This window comes from Theropithecus gelada, chromosome 2 (genome assembly GCF_003255815.1).
Source record: "Theropithecus gelada isolate Dixy chromosome 2, Tgel_1.0, whole genome shotgun sequence".
Taxonomy (NCBI): Eukaryota; Metazoa; Chordata; class Mammalia; order Primates; family Cercopithecidae; genus Theropithecus; species Theropithecus gelada.
The window spans coordinates 47,308,533-47,328,653 of record NC_037669.1 but is presented as its reverse complement, the minus strand read 5'-3'; the positions used below and the strand labels follow the sequence as shown (position 1 = coordinate 47,328,653).

At 48.2% G+C, this 20,121-nt stretch overlaps 1 protein-coding gene across 2 annotated transcripts in view; it reads right to left on the bottom strand.

The window, feature by feature from the left end:
• Positions 1-19,995, bottom strand: part of PODXL2 (podocalyxin like 2) — a 43,758-nt gene extending 23,763 nt beyond the window's left edge. For both annotated transcript variants that reach the window (XM_025377938.1, XM_025377939.1), the window contains exons 1-2: positions 19,862-19,995; positions 9,756-10,034 (exon numbers count right to left, since the gene is read on the bottom strand). In XM_025377938.1, coding sequence (XP_025233723.1) covers positions 9,756-10,034; positions 19,862-19,931 — 349 coding nt within the window. In that variant the 5' untranslated portion in view covers positions 19,932-19,995. The remainder of the gene's footprint in view (positions 1-9,755; positions 10,035-19,861) is intronic.
• Between the last annotated feature and the right edge of the window lie 126 nt (positions 19,996-20,121).

The window sequence follows — 20,121 nt, the reverse complement described above, 5'->3', positions numbered from 1 at the left end:
AAAAAAAAAAAAAAAAAAAAAAAAAAAAAAAAAAATGTCCAGAAAGAGATAGTCCAAAACATTAACATTCACTGACTCTGAATGACTGGATCATAGGTGATTTTTATTTTCTTCTTTTAGTTGCAGTTTTAAATTTTTATATGTTGATATTTATTACTAGCATAGAACAAGAATGACAAGGCTTTTGTTTTGGTGGCTAAGTAAAAGTGCTCTCTTTGTTGCTCTGTCCACAGGCTCCACAGCTATCAGCCCATCCTAAGGATATGGACACGCCTGATGTGTGGGCAATGACCCAGAAGGTCAAATCATTCTACAGCAGACACAATCACGACAAGGCTTCGCTGTACAGGAACCACTTTCAGGTCCCAGCAGATAGCTGCTCTGTTGGTCTGCTTTCTCCAAAATTGATTACAGCAATGATAATTAAAGTAGCCTAATGAAGGACTTTGTATTGAGGGGAGCAGCAGGTCTTCAAGTAGAACTCAGATTTGAGATTTAGTTCTGCCACTGTGTCATTTAGAGCCACTTTTAAATCTCTCTAAGCCGGCTTCTCTAGCTGTAAAACAGTGATATAATCATGCCTGCTTTTACAGATTTCATCAGGTTGCTGTGAGGTTAAAAAAAAATCCAAGTGGGCTGCGCGCGGTGGCTCACGCCTGTAATCCCAGCACTTTGGGAGGCCGAGGCGGGCAGATCACAAGGTCAGGAGATCGAGACCATCCTGGTTAACACGGTGAAACCCCCTCTCTACTAAAAAATACAAAAATTAGCCGGGCGTGGTGGCGGGCACCTGTAGTCCCAGCTACTCAGGAGGCTGAGGCAGAAGAATGGTGTGAACCCAGGAGGCGGAGCTTGCAGTGAGCCGAGATTGCGCCACTGCACTCCAGCCTGGGCGACAGAGCAAGACTCCATCTCAAAAAAAAAAAAAGAAATCCAAGTGAAAATGACATATAGGCACTTTATGAGTGTTCCCTACTCAAGTGCAGTACTGTTGTCTCATGCTCTCTTTCTGTTAATAGCACCTCAATTCTACTCTGGGGGACACTCCTCCTCTCTTTTTGGTTTGGAATGTCCCCTGGCTTCAGGGACAGCTCAACATGGGCGTGGATAGTCAAATTCCATCCCCAAGCTCGGGACTCAGCGAGATCATCCAGAGACTGTTCCTGAAGTGATGGGAAGGCAGACCTCCCTTTCTGCAAGGTGCTGAGTGATAGGACGACAGTGTGCAGCTACTGGGGCTCTCCAAGCCAGCACCCAGGACCAGCCTGCCTGAGAACGAAGCCAGCAAGGGAAAGCCGAGCACGACTGATGGGGCAGGGCAGGCTCCAGCACGTGGAGGGCGGCACGCTGAGTGCTGGAGCAGGAAGCCCATTCCTGGACCCCCGTTCTTCAGCCAATAAAGTCCCCTTTTATCACACAGGCCTGTGAGCCCATCTGAGTGGGGTATCTAGGACTTGCCAACCCCAAAGATTAAAGTGTTTCTTGCAGAACACTTTAATTTGCTCACTCACTAGGAAAATTAAAACTGCATGCAAGACAATTTCCTTAAGGAGCTTAGAAAATGAAAGGGCTGGAGGGGACAGTGGGGACAGTCTCGAATGAGTAGGTAACCTGACAGACTGCTCCTAATCATTAATAATTGTGCATGAATTAACTGATCAGGCTGTAACTTCGCTTGATGCTAGCTGGTGGAGCAGCAATTCGCATTCCATGTGTTTTTCCCTGCTTTGTTGAGGTCGCTCTTTTCACTTGAAATGTCATAGAATCATAATATTTTCAAGCTGGAAACATTTCAATCTATTATTCCCAGGTCTCATTTTGCAGATGAAGAGACTGAAACCAACATTAGAAAAGCAACCCACTCAAGGTCACACTGTTCATTATCCACCAAGCAGAAACTCCACCAGCTGTTTTTCCCACTGGGCCTGGGGACCATCACTACAGATGGAGAAGGAAGGCATCAGCTCTACCTGAGGCCCAACACACTAGAAATGGGATGTATGACAAAGTCCTAGTAACAGAATGGACTGGTTTCCTGTCTCACATGTGCCATCAATGTGCTCCCTTGGCAAGAAGCTAGGCCCAGGGCATCAGTGCTCAGGGACACCAATTCCAGATTCGGCTCTGTCACACACAAGCTGTGTGGCCTTGGGCAAAGGTCTGAACCTCCCTTGGCCCGGCTCACCATCTGTCAAGCAAAGAGAGTAACTGCCACCTGGCTGAGCTCACAGAGTGGCTGTGAAGTTCAAATGAGCTAACTCAAAATTCTATGGAGCCAGGCATGGTGGCTCACGCCTGCAATCCCAGCACTTTGGGTGGCCAAGACGGGCAGATCACGAGGTCAGGAGATCGAGACCAGCCTGGCCAACATGGTGAAACTCTGTCTCCACTAAAAATACAAAAATTAGCTGGGCATAGTGGCGCACCCCTGTAATCCCAGCTACTCGGGAGGCTGAGGCAGGAGAATCATTTGAACCTGGGAGGCGGAGGTTGCAGTGAGCCAAGATCACGCCATTGCACTCTAGCTTGGGCAACAGAGTGAGACTTTGTCTCAAAAACAAAAAAATTCTATGGAAAAATGGTGACAAGTACTATACAGAATATGACATTAGTGCTAGTCTCTAGTAAAATCACTGTGCTGAGAGGTGACATGACAGAGCAGAGAGGCTTTGGAGTGTAACAACTTGGGTTTGAATCCTGATTGTTACATTGACTTGCTGGGCTGTAAATTCAAACTCCCTAAGCCTCAGGTTTGCTTATCAGCTAAATGGAAGTAAGAATATATACTTAAACATTTTTCAGTGGAGGTTAAATAAGAACCCACAACCCCTAACATAGTGCTAGGCACATACCTAGTGTTGAATACATGAACTGATGTCACAATTATTAAAAGGGTACTTGATCTGAGATTGACCTGTTTGCAGCATAGTTTTCTTTTTTTTTTTTTTTTTGAGACGGAGTCTCGCTCTGTCACCCAGGCTGGAGTGCAGTGGCCGGATCTCAGCTCACTGCAAGCTCCGCCTCCCGGGTTCCCGCCATTCTCCTGCCTCAGCCTCCCGAGTAGCTGGGACTATAGGCGCCCGCCACCTCGCCCGGCTAAGTTTTTTTTTGTATTTTTAGTAGAGACGGGGTTTCACTGTGTTAACCAGGATGGTCTCGATCTCCTGACCTCGTGATCCGCCCGTCTCGGCCTCCCAAAGTGCTGGGATTACAGGCTTGAGCCACCGCGCCCGGCCTGCAGCATAGTTTTCAACAGTCCCTGCTACTGCTGCACGCAGTTCAATGTCCCTAATAGCCATGTTAGGATAGCACTTGGTACAGTCACTCTGGACTCTGCAGGACTCCCGACCCAGGCAGGCCTCTCAAGGTTCCTTTGTGTTCCTCCAACCCCCAAGAGGTGATCCACCTCCTTCTCCCCAAGAACCCCTAGACAGAAGCCTGTGACTCTGGGGTACAAGAGCAGAAGAGAATAGTGGCGTGGGGCACGCCACTGTCCCCTGGGCTGCCTCCTAGACCAGCCTATTTGCTGTCAGCCTGCCACCTTAGCCACTTTCTTTCCTCTGTCATGTCCTAATCACGTGCCATCAAGGTGCTGCGAGAAAACAGAAGCAGGGGTGAGTGGCCCTGATTTCAGGGCCACTGCCAGTACATGGAGATGTCCCCTCTGGGCAGATGAATTAGAAAAAGGTACTCCTCCCACCCAGCCCATGGCCTGATGGGCAGGGCGTATGCTGGACTTCAGCTCCAACTCCCATGCTCGGTCAGGAGCCCTGGACAGGGCACCACCAGCATGACCACGTGCAGTGGTCCTGATCACTGGGGAGAGCTGGCAAAAGCCTCTTGAAGCTAGCCCTCTTGAGCTAGGTGCTGAAGGTCAAATACACCTCCACTAGGACATCGGGATGGAGAAGAGCTTCCCAAGCAGATGGGACAAGAGGAAGAAGTGCATCATAGGCTTAGGGAATAGGCCAGGCTGTTGTCAGTGAGAAGACACTGACTCTAGATCCAGCTCCATTACATCCAAACCATGTGCCCTTGGGCAAAGCACCCCACTTCCCCATACCTCAGTTCAACTCTGCCAAGCAAGGAAGAGAACAAGCTGATGATGAGCTAATCAGATGCATGCTGGAGCAGGGAAGGAGAAGAGGCTGGGGAAGGCTGGGGCTGGAATGTCAAGAGCATTTTCTGCCATGCTAAGAAGTTTAGCCTTTAACCTGTGAGCACTGGGGTTTGAGAAGGGGTTTCTTCGCTAGTCTGTTTGAGAAGAAGATGGGCAACTCCAGTTTTTTCACAAGATCATGGTCAGGTGGTATGGAGAAGAGACTGACCTGAGGAAACGTAAGGGCTGTGGTCAAGTGGACAAGTCTGGAGAAGAGCAATGAGGAACAGGACTGAAGCAGCTCTCCTCCCTGCCACTCCCTGGCCTCTCACCCTTCTCCCTTCCCTTCCCCAGCCTCCCCCCCTCCCCCCCTGCACCTCCTCTGCCTCCTGCCCTCCTCCCTGTACCTCCCTGGCCTCCTGCCCATCCTGAGTAGGGCGACTGGTATCCCCACCTCACAGCCATGCCATGTGCAGCTGTGGTGAGGACTAGAGACGATGGAGGCAAAGGCCTATGCATGGCTCATATTGAATGAATGAGAGCTATTTTTATTCTTATGAGACCTAGGGAAGCCAATGGGGGAGGAAGAGACATGAACTGAAAGAAAAAGAAAGGGAAATGAATCCCCTGGGGAGGGGGGAGGACAACAAATTGAGCTCATCAAGGCTTCAGGGCTCTCCACTGTGGTCCTGAGGCCAAGGCTCTCTGTGTGACTGCTTACCCCACACTTGACGCTCAACAGTCTCAACAAAAGGAAAAGGCCAGACAAAGATCCAAGAATTGTCTGGTACAATGTAAAAGTTTCTTTTAAATCATTTCTTGGCCAAGCACAGTGGCTCACACCTGTAATCACAATACTTTGGGAGGCTGAGGTGGGTGGATCACTTGAGGTCAGGAGTTCGGTCAGCCTGGGCAACACGGTAAAATCCATCTCTACTAAAATTACAAAAATTAGCTGGGTGTGGTGGCACACCTGTAATCCCAGTTACCAGGGAGTCTGAGGCAGGAGGATCACTTGAACCTCAGAGGCAGAGATTGCAGTAAGCGGAGATCACACCACTGCACTCCAGCCTGGGCAAGAGTGAGACTCTGTCTCAAAACAACAGCAGCAACAAAATACCATTTATTTGAAATGATAAGAGGACAGATTTATCAATGGATGCTGCCATGACAACAGATGATCTGTATGGAGAAAATAAAATTAGATCCTTATCTTACACCATACACAAAAATAAATTATAGCTAGATTGGACTTAAATGTAAAAAATTAAGCTAAGGAATAGAAGGGGCCGGGCGTGGTGGCTCACACCTGTAATCCCAGCACTTTGGGAGCCTGAGGCAGGTGGATCGCTTGAGCCCAGGCGTTCAAGACCAGCCTGGGCAACATGGCAAAACCCCATCTCTACCAAAAAACAGAAAAATTAACCAGGCATGGTGGGGTACACCAGTAGTCCCAACTACTTGGGAAGCTGAAGCAGGAGGATCGATTGAGCTCAGGAGGTCAAGGCTGCAGTGAGCTAAGATTGTGCTGCTGCACTCCAGCCTGAGGTAAGAGCGAGACCCTGTGTCCAAAAAATAAAAACAATTTTTAAAAAAGAATTTACATTAAAAAAAGAATAGAAGGAAGAAAGGTGCATGTATCTCAAGGGCAGAAAGTATTTTCTAATCATAAAGTAAAGAAAAACACATAAAAACATTTTAAAAGAAGTAATTTTGCTGGGTGCAGTGGCTCACACCTGTAATTCCAACACTTTGTGAGGCTGAGGTGGGTGGATTACTTGAGGTCAGGAGTTTGAAACCAGCCTGGCCAACATGGTGAAACCCCATCTCTACTAAAAATACAAAATTTGCTGAGTGTGGTGGCATGTGCCTATAATCCCAGCTACTTGGGAAGCTGAGGTAGGAGAATTGCTTGAATTTGGGAGGCAGAGGTTGCAGTGAGCTAAGATCACACCATTACACTCCAGCCTGGGTGACTAGAGTGAAACTCCATCTCAAAGGGAAAAAAAAAGTAATTTTAAGCTCATAAAATATTTAATTTCTTTACGCCAAAAATTATAATCAAAATAAAAGCAGTTGACAAACTGGAAAAATGTTTTCTATGTATGTCAGAGGAAAGTTAGTACCCTTTCTCAGATTTGTACAGGGATAAGAAAAAATTAAAGACTCAATAGAAAAAAATAGAAAAGTAATAATAATAGCTAATACTCACAGAGCACTTAACAATGTGCCAAGCACTGAGTTAAGTGCTCGAAATATATGATGGTGTGTGAACCCCACAACCCTGTGAGGTGGGTATATGATTATCTCCAATTCCTAGATGGGAAACTGAGGCTTAGGGTAAGTTACTCACAAAAAATTGTGTCACTGTTAAATGACAGCACTGGAGCCTTCCTGACTCCAAGGCCTGTTCTCTTAACTACACTGTGCTTCAAATAAAAAAGAAGAGTGATAAGTGGTCGCTATTTTTTTCTACATATAATGAATGTACATATATATTTTGTACATATATGAGTTAAAATTTACTAGAATCAAAGGCCATTATAATTTTTCCTATCAAATTGACAAGGGAAAGAGAGAACATTTGGTGGGGGATGCGGTGTTCATTCTCTCGGTCTCCTCCTGTATCTGGCCACCTCTTTACACCACTTTCCCTGCAGGCTCCCATCTTCATCCCTTCCCTGGTCTCCCTGTGCCTAGAGATGGTAAGCGCTCAGCTGCTGCTAGCCACAGATCCTTTGGTGGTTCACCCGTATCCAGCCCATACCTTCATAAATCTGCTGCTTTATAAACAAATTCTCCTTAGATTGTCTTAATTTGATTGTGTCTTCTGTTTCTGTGTGGGATGCTGACTGATACATCTTTTTTTTTTTTTTTCTGAGATGGAGTCTTGCTCTGTCCCGCAGGCTGGAGTGCAGTGGTGCAATCTCAGCTCACTGCAACCTCCACCTCCCAGGTTCAAGCAATCCTCCTGCCTCAGCCTCCTAAGTAGCTAGGATTACAGGCGTCCGCCACCACACCTGGCTAATTTTTGTATTTTTAGTAGAGACGGGGTTACACCATGTTGGCCAGGCTGGTCTCAAACTCCGGACCTCATGATCTGCCCACCTCAAACTCCCAAAGTGCTGGGATTACAGGCGTAAGCCACCATGCCCAGCCCTGATACATATTTTGACTTACCAATTTTATTCGAGAAATTAATCCTAAGGAAACAACCAGGAAGGTGTGAAAATGTATAAGGATATTTGTCGCAGCATTAAAACTGAAGACAACCTAAGTATTCAACAGTAGGGAACCAGTTTAATAAATTTGATGACCCACATGATGAAATATTATGTAGTTGTTAAAAATCAGGGCTGGGCACAGTGGCTCACGCCTGTAATCCCAGCAGTTTGGGAGGCTGAGGTGGGCAAATCACTTGAGGTCGGGAGTTCGAGATTAGACTGACCAACATGGAGAAACCCTGTCTCTACTAAAAAAAATACAAAATTATTCAGGCATGGTGGCACATGCCTATAATCCCAGCTACTCAGGAGGCTGAGGCAGGAGAATCACTTGAATTCGGGAGGCAGAGTTTGCAGTGAGCCAAGATGGCGCCATTGCACTCCAGCCTGGGCAACAAGAGCAAAACTCTGTCTCAAGAAAAAAAAAAAAATCAGGTTACAAGCCGGGCAAAGTGGCCCACAGCTACAATCTGAGCACTTTGGGAGGCCAAGGGAGGAGGATCACTTGAGCCCAGGAGTTCAAGACCAGCCTGGGCAACATAGCAAGACCCCATCACTACAAAAAAATGAAAAAATTAGTCAGGCGTGGTGGCACGTTTGTGGTCCCTGCTACCTATGAGGCTGAGGTGGGAGGATCGCTTGAGCCTAGGAGTTCGAGGTTACAGTGAGCTATGATCGCACCTGAACAATGGAGCAAAACCTCAACTCTAAACATAAATAAATAAATAATAACATGTTGGCCGGGAGAGGTGGCTCGCATCTGTAATCCCAGCACTTTGGGAGGCTGAGGCGGGCAGATCACTTGAGGTCAGGAGTTAGAGACCAGTCTGGCCAACATGGTGAAACCCTGTCTTTACTAAAAATACAAAAATTAGCTGGGTGTGGTGGTGTATGCCTGTAATCCCAGCTACTCGGGAGGCTGAGGCAGGAGAATCACTTGAACTCGGGAGATGAAGGTTGCAGTGAGCCAAGGTCATGCCACTGCACTCCAGCCTGGGTGACAGAGCGAGACTCCATCTCAAAAAAAGTAAAATAAATAAATAATAACATGTTTAAAAATCAGGTTACAAATGGATATTTAACAATGCAGAAATATACTTATGAAATATATTGAGTGAAAACAAAATGTTCTTGCGAATCCTATTTTGAATATAAAAGTGAACGATGTATCCCCAAACTACTAATGGTAATTATCTTTTAATTATCAGGTTATGGGTGGTTTTTATTTTCTTCTTTTTTTTTTTGAGACAGATTTTTGTTCTTGTCGCCCAGCCTGGAGTGCAGTGGTGCGATCTCAGCTCACTGCAACCTCCACCTCCCGGGTTCAAGCAATTCTCCTGCCTCTGCCTCCTGAGTAGATGGGATTACAGGTGTCTGCCACCATGCCCAGCTAATTTTTGTATTTTTAGTAGAGACGGGATTTCACCATGTTGGCCAGGCTCATCTCAAACTCCTCACCCCAAGTGATCCACCCGCCTCAGTCTCCCAAAGTGCTGGGATTACAGATGAGAGCCACCACACCCAGCCTTATTTTCTTCTTTGTATTATTTTTGTGCGTTTTAGATTTTCTACAATGTTCATGTGTTCTTTCATAATTAGAAAAAGTATATCCAATAAATATTATCTAATTTAAAAAGAAACATTAAGGTTAAGTTCTGTAACACCTTGCCCCATGTGCACACACAATCACACCAATTCCTCAGTCCCTGCTGAGAGATGGGCCCCTGCTGGCCCAGGACATTGGTGGAGCGGCTATGGCTGGCAGCGCTGCCTGCAAGCTCCTGCACATCTGCATCAGCGTCAGCTTATGGCGGCGGGCATTCAGCCCGGAGCCCTAGGCCTCAGGCTTGCTTCAGGACCCAAATGTTCACCAGCTGGGCTCTGTAAACCCAAACACCAGCTCTGGTGCATGACTGAGGGAAGGGCAGTTAGAATGCCTCAACTGCTGGTCGGATAGACTCAAGGAAACACGGATCAGCTGACCTCGTGGCAATCTTCAACAGAGACAGCATAGAGCAGTAGGGAAAAACAAAACAATGAGCCCCAGAGCTTGGAAAGCCATAGGTCTGAATCATGACTGAGCATCTGAGCCGCTGTTTGACCTCAGGCCAGCTTTTAACCTCTCAGTCTCAGTGTTTTCTTGTCTACAAGGGGGGGGTCATATTACTTATCTCTCAGGTTATAAGCATCGGGTTGAATTAAATGAGCACAGAATAAAGGCTCCCTAAATAGTGGTTAATATTAAAGAGACTGGGCCTGTGAGACACTCAGGGTCCCAGAGCCTTAGCTCTGATGTGCAGGTAAACAGCAGCAGCATGGTAAAAACTGTAGGGAGAGAGAAGAGATGGTTCTGGCAAGGAAATGGTCACCTGGTGTTTTGCCTAGACACTTGGCTGGCACTCAACACATGCTCTGTCGGTAAGAAGAGCTACCTGCAGTGGGTCCCAGGTCCAGACTTGAGTCATTCAGCTCTTCCTCCTCTTCCCAGAAGTACTGTGGTGGCTGCAGAATCCGAGACTCCTCACTCTCTTCGCTGGGGAAGCCTGAGCCAGGGGCTCCCAGCCCAGCTCCCAGGCCCATAGTCTCACTAGGCTCCTCTGAGTCCAGTGGCTCCAAGCCAGTGGGCAGCAGGAGGTCTAGCAGGGAGGTGGAGGTGAGGCCCTCTGGGCCAGGCTCATCAGACCCAGCCGCACAGGCACCCAGGAACGCTCCTGTGCAGACATAAAAGCCAGACAGTCAGGGGAGGCAAGAGAAGACAAAGACTGGTGCCAGGTTAGAGCATGTCTCAAATGACAAAGGTCCTGGGGAGGGGGGGACTTCAGTGGACACTCCTGAACACCCAGAGGCTTTGCGGGGATTCCGAGACGCTGTTTTCATTTCAAAAAGGCCAAATTGCTTAGACTTCCCTATGGCAGGGGCAAGGGGAGACAGATGGAGACAGGCAGGGGAGAAAGAGGAATCACCGAGTCAGCGTTCCACTGCGCATGTGCTCACTCAGAAAGCGCCTCCTGAGTACCCCCTCTCTGCTGGCAATTGTGCTGCATGTTTGGGGCTACAAACAGAAGTGAAGACAGGGCCCATGCTTTTAAGGACCTAGCTGTATGATTGGATGAACATGGTGTTCCCCAGGCTTCCATCCTTGGCTGAAATTTCTCCAAAAGTGAATTAAGAATATGATTTGTATTTCAGCAATACAGTATCCTGAATATAGTCTTTAGTTTTTTTATTTATGATTTTTTTTGAGATGGACTCTTGCTCTGTTGCCCAGGCTGAAGTACAGTGGTACAATCTCGGCTCACTGCAATCTCTGCCTCCCAGGTTCAAGTGATTCTCTTGCCTCAGCCCCCCGAGCAGCTGGGATTACAGGTGCCCACCACCACGCCCAGCTAATTTTTGTATTTTTAGTACAGACAGGGTTTCGCCATGTTGGTCAGGCTGGTTTTGAACTCCTGACCTCAAGTGATCTGCCCTCCTCAGCCTCCCAAAGTGCTGGCATTACAGGCATGCGCCACTGAGCCCAGCCTCTAAACGTAGTCTTTTAAAAAACCACATGAGGTCACACAGTTCAAACCCAACCCAGTGCTGGTAATTTGATGTATTTGTTTAGAATCTTGGATTCTCTCTCTCCTAATTTACCAAAACAAGCAAATAAATGGACAGGAAAACAAATTAAAGGAGGCCTTCTTCCTCTTCTTTCACTCTCATTCTTTAAGGACAGGAATATAGCCCTATTTGCCAGTTTCACAACTTAACCTCTAACTTAATGACCTAACCACACAAATTACTAACTTGCTGTGAGGCTCCTGGAAAGCTGCTCAAGACCTCTGGGTCTCAGTCTCCTCACCAGAAAGGCAAGGAAGCTAAATGAAATGACCTCTGAATTATTTTCTAAGACTAACATTTAAGGATCTAGGGAACAGGGAATTTCACAGTCTTCCTCTTGCTCTACACCAGATGCCTACTGTGACCTGACTTGACTGTAGTGCATGGCAATTTTTAGTGATGTTTATAATAAAAATAGGGCTAATATTATTGGTGCCATGTGCTTTGCTGAGCAGGCCCTAAGCTTGATATGTGCCAATACTGTGACTGGCCACTGAAAAAAATGAGTGTTTCAGACTGTCCTGTGAGTCTGGGTATGAGGGAGTCTGTGCACACCGTGCACCAGCCAGACAACTCACAGCCAAGAACGCCACATCCAGCCATAGGGGTGTATTCTGGGTTGTGTGGATGGCGGACAGGGAGTAGAGACTCCAGGGGAAGATAGACAGGCCCTGAGGTCAGAGACAGGAAGATATTCTGTAACAGGAGAGAAAGGCTGGTACCAGGAAATAGGTTACACTCTGGCTTCTCTGGCTGAGCAACTTCATCACCACCAGCCTTGCTCTACTCTTCTGTGTAATAAGGACAGCACTTCCTACCATGCCTCCAGTGTGAGGGGCACCAAATGAGGTAATTCCTGAGCCATGTGTGAAAGCTGCTCTACAAAGAGCTTCACAAACCAAAGTATTCTACAAATATTGTGTTATTATCCTTTATAAAAAACAGAGACCTGTGAAGTTCATGGCCTGGGGAAAAAAAATTTTAAAAGACACCATGGTATCTTCAAATACATTAAAAGGTTGATGTGAATAAGAAGATCAGAGTGATTCTATGTGGCCTCAAAGCCAACGCTGGGGCTAAGGAGGCATCAGAGCCTTAGCATCTGACCAGGGCTAGTAACATCTGTGCCAGCCTTTAAGATCCCGTGAAGCTCTGTCTCTTAATAAAATAATCCACACGTCCAACTCTGAGCTTTAGAAAGTACCATCATAACTAGAGGGTGGGGCTGGGTGCAGTGGCTCACACCTATAAATCCCAGCAGTTTGGGAGGCCGAGGCGGGAGGATCACTTGAGGTCAGGAGGTTGAGACAAGCCTGGCCAATATGGCAAAACCCATCTCTTCTAAAACACAAAAACTAGCTGGGCGTAGTGGCACATGCATATAGTCTCCAGCTACTCAGGAGGCTAAGGCAGGAGAATCGCTTGAACCCCGAAGGCACAGGTTGCAGTGAACCAAGATGGTGCCATTGCACTCCAGCCTGGGCGACAGAGCAAGACTCTGTCAAAAAAATAAAAATAAAAATGAAAAAATAACTAAAGGGCGGGCATGCTGTGACCCTGGGCAGGTGGGAGCCAATGGCACTGCTGTGTTGCCAATGCTTCTGAGGACTGCTCACAGGAGAATGCCTTCTGCCAAGTCCAAACCAAGAAGCCATCACACCCCATCCAGAATGTCTTCTGTTCGCCTCGGCACCATGTCCATGGTCAAAGATTCTGCTTCCAGGCAGGCCCTGGCTCCATGAAGCTGAAGCCATGTTCCCGGAGCCTGTGTCTGAATCCCTGACTCAAACAGAGAAACAACCATCTCATATTTTGTGGTTTCTTTGAGCCAAAGGCATTTAAAAGCCAGAGAAAGCCAAGACAATCAATTTTGGGTCCACTCCCCTTGAAGTTCCCCTTTGTTCCTGGGAGAGGATGAATTAAGAATATTGGATTCCCTCTAGCCCAGACTTTCCCATGACCTCTTCCACTCTAATTTCCTCTTTCCATCTTAGGGGGACCCTAAGCTACTCTTGGATTTTTTCCTAGCCCAAATATTACAGAAGAAAGCAGTATCTATCCCCTACTAGATAGATGGGAAAGAGACAGTGTGCCAAGTCCTACCACAAAACAGTACCTTCTTAAGGTTCTTCCTGAGAGGGGTTATCCAATGATGTCCCAATTAATAACCTACAATAACACACATCTTTGCAATGAGACTTTGTAGCTCCTCCCATCAAGAGATGAAATCTAATTCTCCACTCCTTGAATCTGAGCTACCTTTGTGAGTTACTACACAAGACAAGGCAGGAGAAAAGATGATGTGCCATTTCCAAGGCTAGGCCTCAAGATACCTTGAATGCTTCCATTCTCTCAGGATTTTCCTCAAGGCTATCCTTCAGGAAAACGGGAGCCCATGCAGAAGACAGCCAGGTCAGCTCAGTGTCCTAGCTGAAGTCCCAAAGTGAGAGAGCCAGACAAGACCGGCAAAGGTGATAAACAGTTGATGACCAACTTGAAGGAGTTCAGCTGAGACCAGAACCACTCAGCTGACTGCAGCCTAAATTGCCAAACTACAGAATCATGAGCTAAATAAATGGCTACTGTTTAAATCCAAAGCTTTCAAACGAACCAGCATGGAATCACCATGAGGGCTTGTTAAAACAGAGACTGTTAAGCCCACCCTAGTGTTCTGAATCCAGTTGGTCTGTGATGGGGCCCAACAATTTGCATTTCGAGCAAGTTCTCAGGTGATGCTTCTGGTCCAGGGATCAGATCTCGAGAACTGAGAATCTGAAACCACTAAATTTTGGGGTGATTTATTACACAGAAATAGCCAACTGATACATTAAGAAAAATTATAAACCGAGTTCTCCTTTTGGATCAGAGTAGTGTTTAAATGGTTAAATTCCATTCATTCATTCATCCATTCATTCATTCATTCTTCAACCAAAAAGCCTTTATTAAATGCTTTTTTGGACTAGGCATGATCCAAGGCTATGTTGGTACAGAAATAAGAAAGATATAGTCCCTGCCCCCAGAAGGGTCAGTTTCTACTACAGAGACCAGCAAGAAAACAAATCATTATGCAATAGTGTAACAGTGACCATATAACTCTGTTTGAGCCACAGGGTTAGTAGAGCAGGGAGAGAGATCTCAAAGTTAACTACTAACAAAGCTGCTCATGGCACTGTACTGACTGTGCTCAGTACACTGTGAAGGAGAAAGGAGGCTGGAGGAAATAACAGCACCGGGAGCTCAGGAACATGTGTTCAGTTTCCCATTCTCTAGGGTAGACAACCATGCCACTCAGGGGGGCACACGGCTGAAATGCCCCACACTTCACGATAAAGAAAATAGCAGGGAAGATATAGAAACATAAGTGTGTAGACATGAGAGACGCCTCCATTAGAATTACAGTCCTCATAGTGCTTCACCGCTGGAAGAAAAAGAGAGCTCTTTTACAAACCCCTAGCATTTCCCCCTGCACCCATCTGTCCCGCACACTGCCCTCTAATCAGCACTGCTCAGACTGAAATGTGTGTGAGTCACCCGAGTCTGCTGACACAGTAGGTGTGAGTGATACTGCTGGTCCCTGGATCACACTTTGAGTGACAACGCTCAGAGAGGTCTTTTTATTGATTTTATTTTTTCATTTTTATTTATTTTTGAGTTTCACTCTTGTTGCCCAGGCTGGAGTGCAATGGCGCATTCTTGGCTCACTGCAACCTCCACCTCTCGGGTTCAAGTGATTCTCCTGCCTCAGCCTCCTGAGTAGCTGGGATTATAGGCACCTGCCACCACACCCAGCTTATTTTTTTGTGTGTATTTTTAGTAGAGACTTAGTTTCACCATGTTGGCCAGGCTGGTCTCGAACTCCTGACCTCAGGTGATCTGTCCACCTCGGCCTCCCAAAGTGCTGGGATTACAGGTGTGAGTCACTGCGCCTGGTCAACTTTTTTTTTTTTTTTTTTGGAGATGGAGTTTCTCTCTTGTTGCCCAGGCTGGAGTGCAATGGCGCGATCTCAGCTCACTGCAACCTTCACCTCCCGAGTTCAAGCGATTCTCCTGTCTCAGCCTCCGGAGTAGCTGGGATTACAGGCATGTGCCACCATGCCTGGCTAATTTTGTATTTTTAGTAGAGACGGGGTGTCACCATGTTGGCCAGGCTGGTCTCAAACTCCTGACGTCAAGTAATCCGCCCACGTTGGCCTCCCAGAATGCTGGGATTATAGGCGTGAGCCACCACACCCGGCCAAGAGGTCTTTTTAAAATGCAAATCTGGTTCTATCATTCTATCATACAGGTCAGATCCTTTGAAAAGGCAGAGAAGGCTCTCATAAACTGACCATTACCTCCTCTCCCCTCTCTGTCCCCACCTTCCCCAATCATACTCTATGCTTCAGACAAACTGACTACCTGCAATTTCCAGAACACAGCCGTCTCTTTTGCCTTCTGGGTCTTTGCACATGCTCTTCTGCTTGAACATCCATATCTCCCTATCTCTGTTCTGTCCCACCACCCACCTGCTAATTCTCACTCCAGCCTCCAGTCTCAGCTTCCAAGAAGCTTTCTGTGGCCACTCCAAGTCTGGATGAGGCACCACTCCTCTCTATTACAGCCTTCTCAACAAACTACTCTCACTCCACTTTTCTCACCAAATTGTAACGACCTTCACAGAGCCTCCACTGTAAATGAGAAGTCCCTTGTGTCAATTCCACTCTGGAATTCCAGTGCCTAGCACAACCTTTTACACACACTGGGGACTCAATAAAGGTATGAATAAATAATTAGTAGTCTAGTCCAACTTTCTTGTTTTACAAATGAAATAACTGAGGCCTTGTGGGATTAAGGTCAAACAGCTAGTTAATAGAGGAGCTGAAATTAGCTGGTTTCTCCCCCACAAAAAGGTCTTGCGGATGCTCCAGGAGGAAGAATGGAAAGCTATTACTTGTGGGGCTGGGTACCTTCCTTCCTCCAAAGGATACAAGAAAGAAGATAATATGTAAGACAGCTTAAATATTTCATGCGCTTTAAGGGCCAGGGAAAGAAGCCAGAGCTGAAAACTAGAAGATACCCCTTTCCAAACACTGCCCAGGGTCCCCACAACCAATCCAATCAATTGAAGGAACCTCTTCTCTTGAAAAAGACCAAATTAGTAAAGTGACTCCCAATGTTTTCAGCAGCGAGAATCTCTTTATTTACATTTCCATGTGGCTCCTGTGTTTGGAAATTTTTCATCTATAAACTGTACTTATTTAATAGTTATTTTCTAATTTTTGAAAAGTGAATCAGAATCATGTAATACTGCCAATCAGATGTGATACCAATTACAATTGAACTTTGGTTTCAGGTGGGCTGTGCTCTTATTAGAAGTAAAATTTCTATTAGACTGTCGATTACAAAGAAAAATATAGTCACTCCTGAGCTCCTATTCTGTGCCAAACAGTGTGTTAGGCCCTTCCTGGGGGTGCAACAAGAGACAGATGAACAAGAGACAGGCTTTGCCCTCAGGAAAATTACCAACTCTTGGGAAGTGAAATCCTAAGTTATTTAGGGGATGTCAGCCGATGCAACAGACTGCTTTGCAAAAGCAGTATCCCCAGGGCTGGCAGGGAGCCAAAATACAAGAAACAGATCTGGAAAAACTCATTTATGCATTCCAGGAAGAAAAAAGTCAACTGATGGAAAACGTTTATAACAATTAAATAATACTCACTGTATAGGTTCCCAGGGCACCCGGGCAGCCTGCCTTTGAGAGGGCCATGAAGTGGAGATCTTTATCTGCATGCTCCAACCTCCAGCAGGTATGCTGGGAAAGATATTACTTCAGCCTTGTTAGAAAAGGGTAAATTGATTCTCCCTAAGAATTTTGAAATTCACTCTCTACAACCACTGAAGGATTAAACACGGGTTGTCTCTCAAACCTTGACACTCTCTCTCAGAGCTGAACTGTGGCATGGCAGGGAGAGGCTGTGGCATGGCAGGGGGAGGCTGCTGCCGTCTACACCCTACTCTGGCTCCTCGGAGTGGCTTGGAACTCAAGAAGACTGCTCTGCCCTCTCCAGGTCAGTGTGCCCAGAGGAGCCTGTTTCCTTCGCCACTCTAGGGGATAAAACTTTCTAGTCAGTCCAGCTCTCTGTGCACAGGACTGTGGTCTGGTGTGTTTGCCAGGCCTCTTCCCTGTCATTTCCATGGCTCCAGTGAGCCCCCACCTCTCTAGGCTCTCTCAGCTGTCAAGCCAGGAACCCACAACCTTCCTCTAACATCGCTCTCTTTCCTTCTTTGTCTTCCCTTACCAATGGTTTGATAGGAATTGGCAAAGATTTTGAAAACCCTACTGAAGAAAAAGGAATCTGGTATTTTCTGGTTTTTCATTCCTTTTCCAGTAAAAAGTTTCATTTTCTTAAAGTTATTTTTCCCTCTAATAACTGTTTTGTCTTTATATAGACCTTGATATTTTCAAAGGCCTTGGCAATGGGTAATTATTTAAGTAATTACAAGAGGTTACTTCTTTTCAAATTTGCCCACCATAAGATGACACCAAAATAGTAGCTAAGACCTAGCCATTCTGTGTATAATTAGTTTTGCACTTAATAATTAATCTACCTTAATTGAGACCCCACCTGACTTAAAATTTCAGAATTACACTCTGCGTGTGATTGATTTCCTTTTTCCCTCAGCACTTATAATTTTCTGTTACATCATCACACCCAACAGAGGAGAGAGAAAAAGACGGCACATGAAAAGGATTAGGGGATCAGCCTCAAAGAACTGAAAATCCGACCCAAACAAACACAGAAAGAGGGAAAGGAAGCAGGCTGACATTTGGAGAGGTGAAAAAAACAAGACCCCAGCCATCCTCATGTTTTATTGTACCTTTCCAAATCAGTCCCTGCAATCTGCTCGTGGTGCAAACCTCCTTTCTGATTTTCACCATTAGCTACACCCCATCTTTCCCCTAAGCAGGGGCTTTGAAGACCAGTCTCCCTAAGCTCTTGGCAGACACCAACATGGGAGGGGCCATGCAGCATCTGTCACACAGCCCCTTACCCTTGAGTGTCAGCGACAACAGGAACTGCCGAGCACAGTTACGCTACCTCCACTCCGTAAGCACCAGAGAAACAACGCTGACAGGTCTCCGAAGAGCTTCCACACAAAGGTGTGTAAGAAAGAGACACACTGCTAGACACACACACATGGCCTCCAAGCATGGGCTACGAAGTGCGTCATGAAGAGCATGCATGGGAGAGAGGAGCAGGGAGGCAGGTTGCCCACAGTCCTCACTGCTGGTCACATAAGCACATGGGCAGTTACAGCTGGGCCTGGGTCCTTACGGATGTTGCTGGCCAGTTCTGGTTTACAACTGTCACACAAAGAAGTAGCAGATCAATCGATTGATGTTTGTTTGTTGAATGTCGCCTTCTTCCAAAGAGGATTTAAGGCTGAAGGAACCGGTGGGTTTGTGTGAGTGTCTGAGCCAACACTGATGGACATGTTTTTCTGTGCACACCACCTAGGGCCTTTCTTCATCCCTAGACTGACCGTGGAGAAAGTGTACCCTCCCTGAACTGAGCCTTCCCATGACATGCACAGGAATGTGTGAGGGACTGCTTTCCTCTCCCAGCCATTTACCCTGGAATTCTGCCACTCGGAGCCCCAGGGTCATGGCCCATCTCAAGCAAAGACTGTTCCTCCCTTCCCATAGAGACCTTTCAGTAGTTTCTCTTTCACTCACACACATCTGGACACAAAGTGCCTGTGTCTTCATGGGCCGGCTGTGTGGGAAATGTCCTGTGCACACTCCTACATGCACATACACACATCATACTAAGGCGCTATTCTGATGTATGCATTAGAAGTGAAGTTACTCACAGCTGGCTGAGTGTGTACAGGCACACATGCACACTTGCTCATCCGGGTACTCCTCCAGCAGCACCAGTCACACCTTAACATACACCGTAACACACTCCCTCTGCTGCGCCAGTGTGTGCAGGAGCTGCTCAGCTATGACCTTATTTGACCCATCTTTGCAGACAGCCCTTCTCCCCGCCATTTCCATAGTGGCCGCCTGCCTCATGGGCTGTCACAGCCCATGCCCACCTCCCTACACACCCCCTCCACTAAATCCCCGTCTGCACTGGAAGCCATCAGGAGGCCCGTCTCTTTCTCTCTCAGGCAGACAGATCCCTTTCACACCTGTGCCACACCCCCAGCCCGCCACGCACCCACACGGCCCGCCGCCCGGCGTCGCTGCTGAATGGAAACCACACATCCGAGTCTCACACCTCCCTCGTGTGTGAGCTGCGTGGGAGCCTCCCGCCGTGTGCTGTCACGGGCCTTCCGTGGCTGTACGCCCGTTTTTGTCAGCTCCTAATCGAGTCGCCCAGAACAGTGGAGAATATCCATTCACCGTGACACACTCACACTCCCTCCCGGCAACGCCACGCGTAAACAGCCACTCGCGCCTCAGCGAACCGCCCCACACTCCGCCGGCGGCCCCTGGGACCTTCACAATGCAGCCTCCTCCCCGCGTAGCTGTCACACACGCCCCCTCCCCCGAGTGCGCAGGCACACAATACACACTCGCACACACACATGCACACGCACACACATGCACACCCACACGTGCGCGCCCCCCCGGCCTGCGAGGCAGTAACCTGCGCACCTGCCCCTGCGAGCCACGGCGTGGGGACCACCGTGCTGTGTCCCAGCTTCACCGCCGCGCCTCGGTCAAGGGGTCGCCCCGCACGCCAGGCGCCCGCCGCGGCCCCCCACGCACCCACTCCGCGTGCGCGCGTGTCGGGGCGGCGCCGCGGCCCGGCCGGGACACGCTCGCTCCCGGCCTCGCCGCACGTTGGTCCCTTTGTTGGCGGCCCGGGGAGCTGTCCAGCACCGCGCCCGCGCCGCCGCCCGCCCGCCCGCCCGCCCGCGCCCGGGCCCGGAGCGCACTCACCCCCAGCCAGCAGCAGCAGCAGCAGCGGCAGCAGCGGCGGCAGCCGGGCGGCCCGCAGTAGCCTGCCCATGGTGCAGCCGTCGCCGCCCGCAGCCGCAGCGGCGCGGCGCCCGGGCCCGCGTCAGGGGCCGCGCGGGCGGCGGCGGCGGCGCGCGCCCGTCCCATTGGTTCACGTGGCCGTCACTCAGGCCCGGCCCCGCCCGGCCGCGTGCCGCGGGCGCGCCCCCGCGGAGACTAAGCGGACGCGCGGGTGGCCGCCC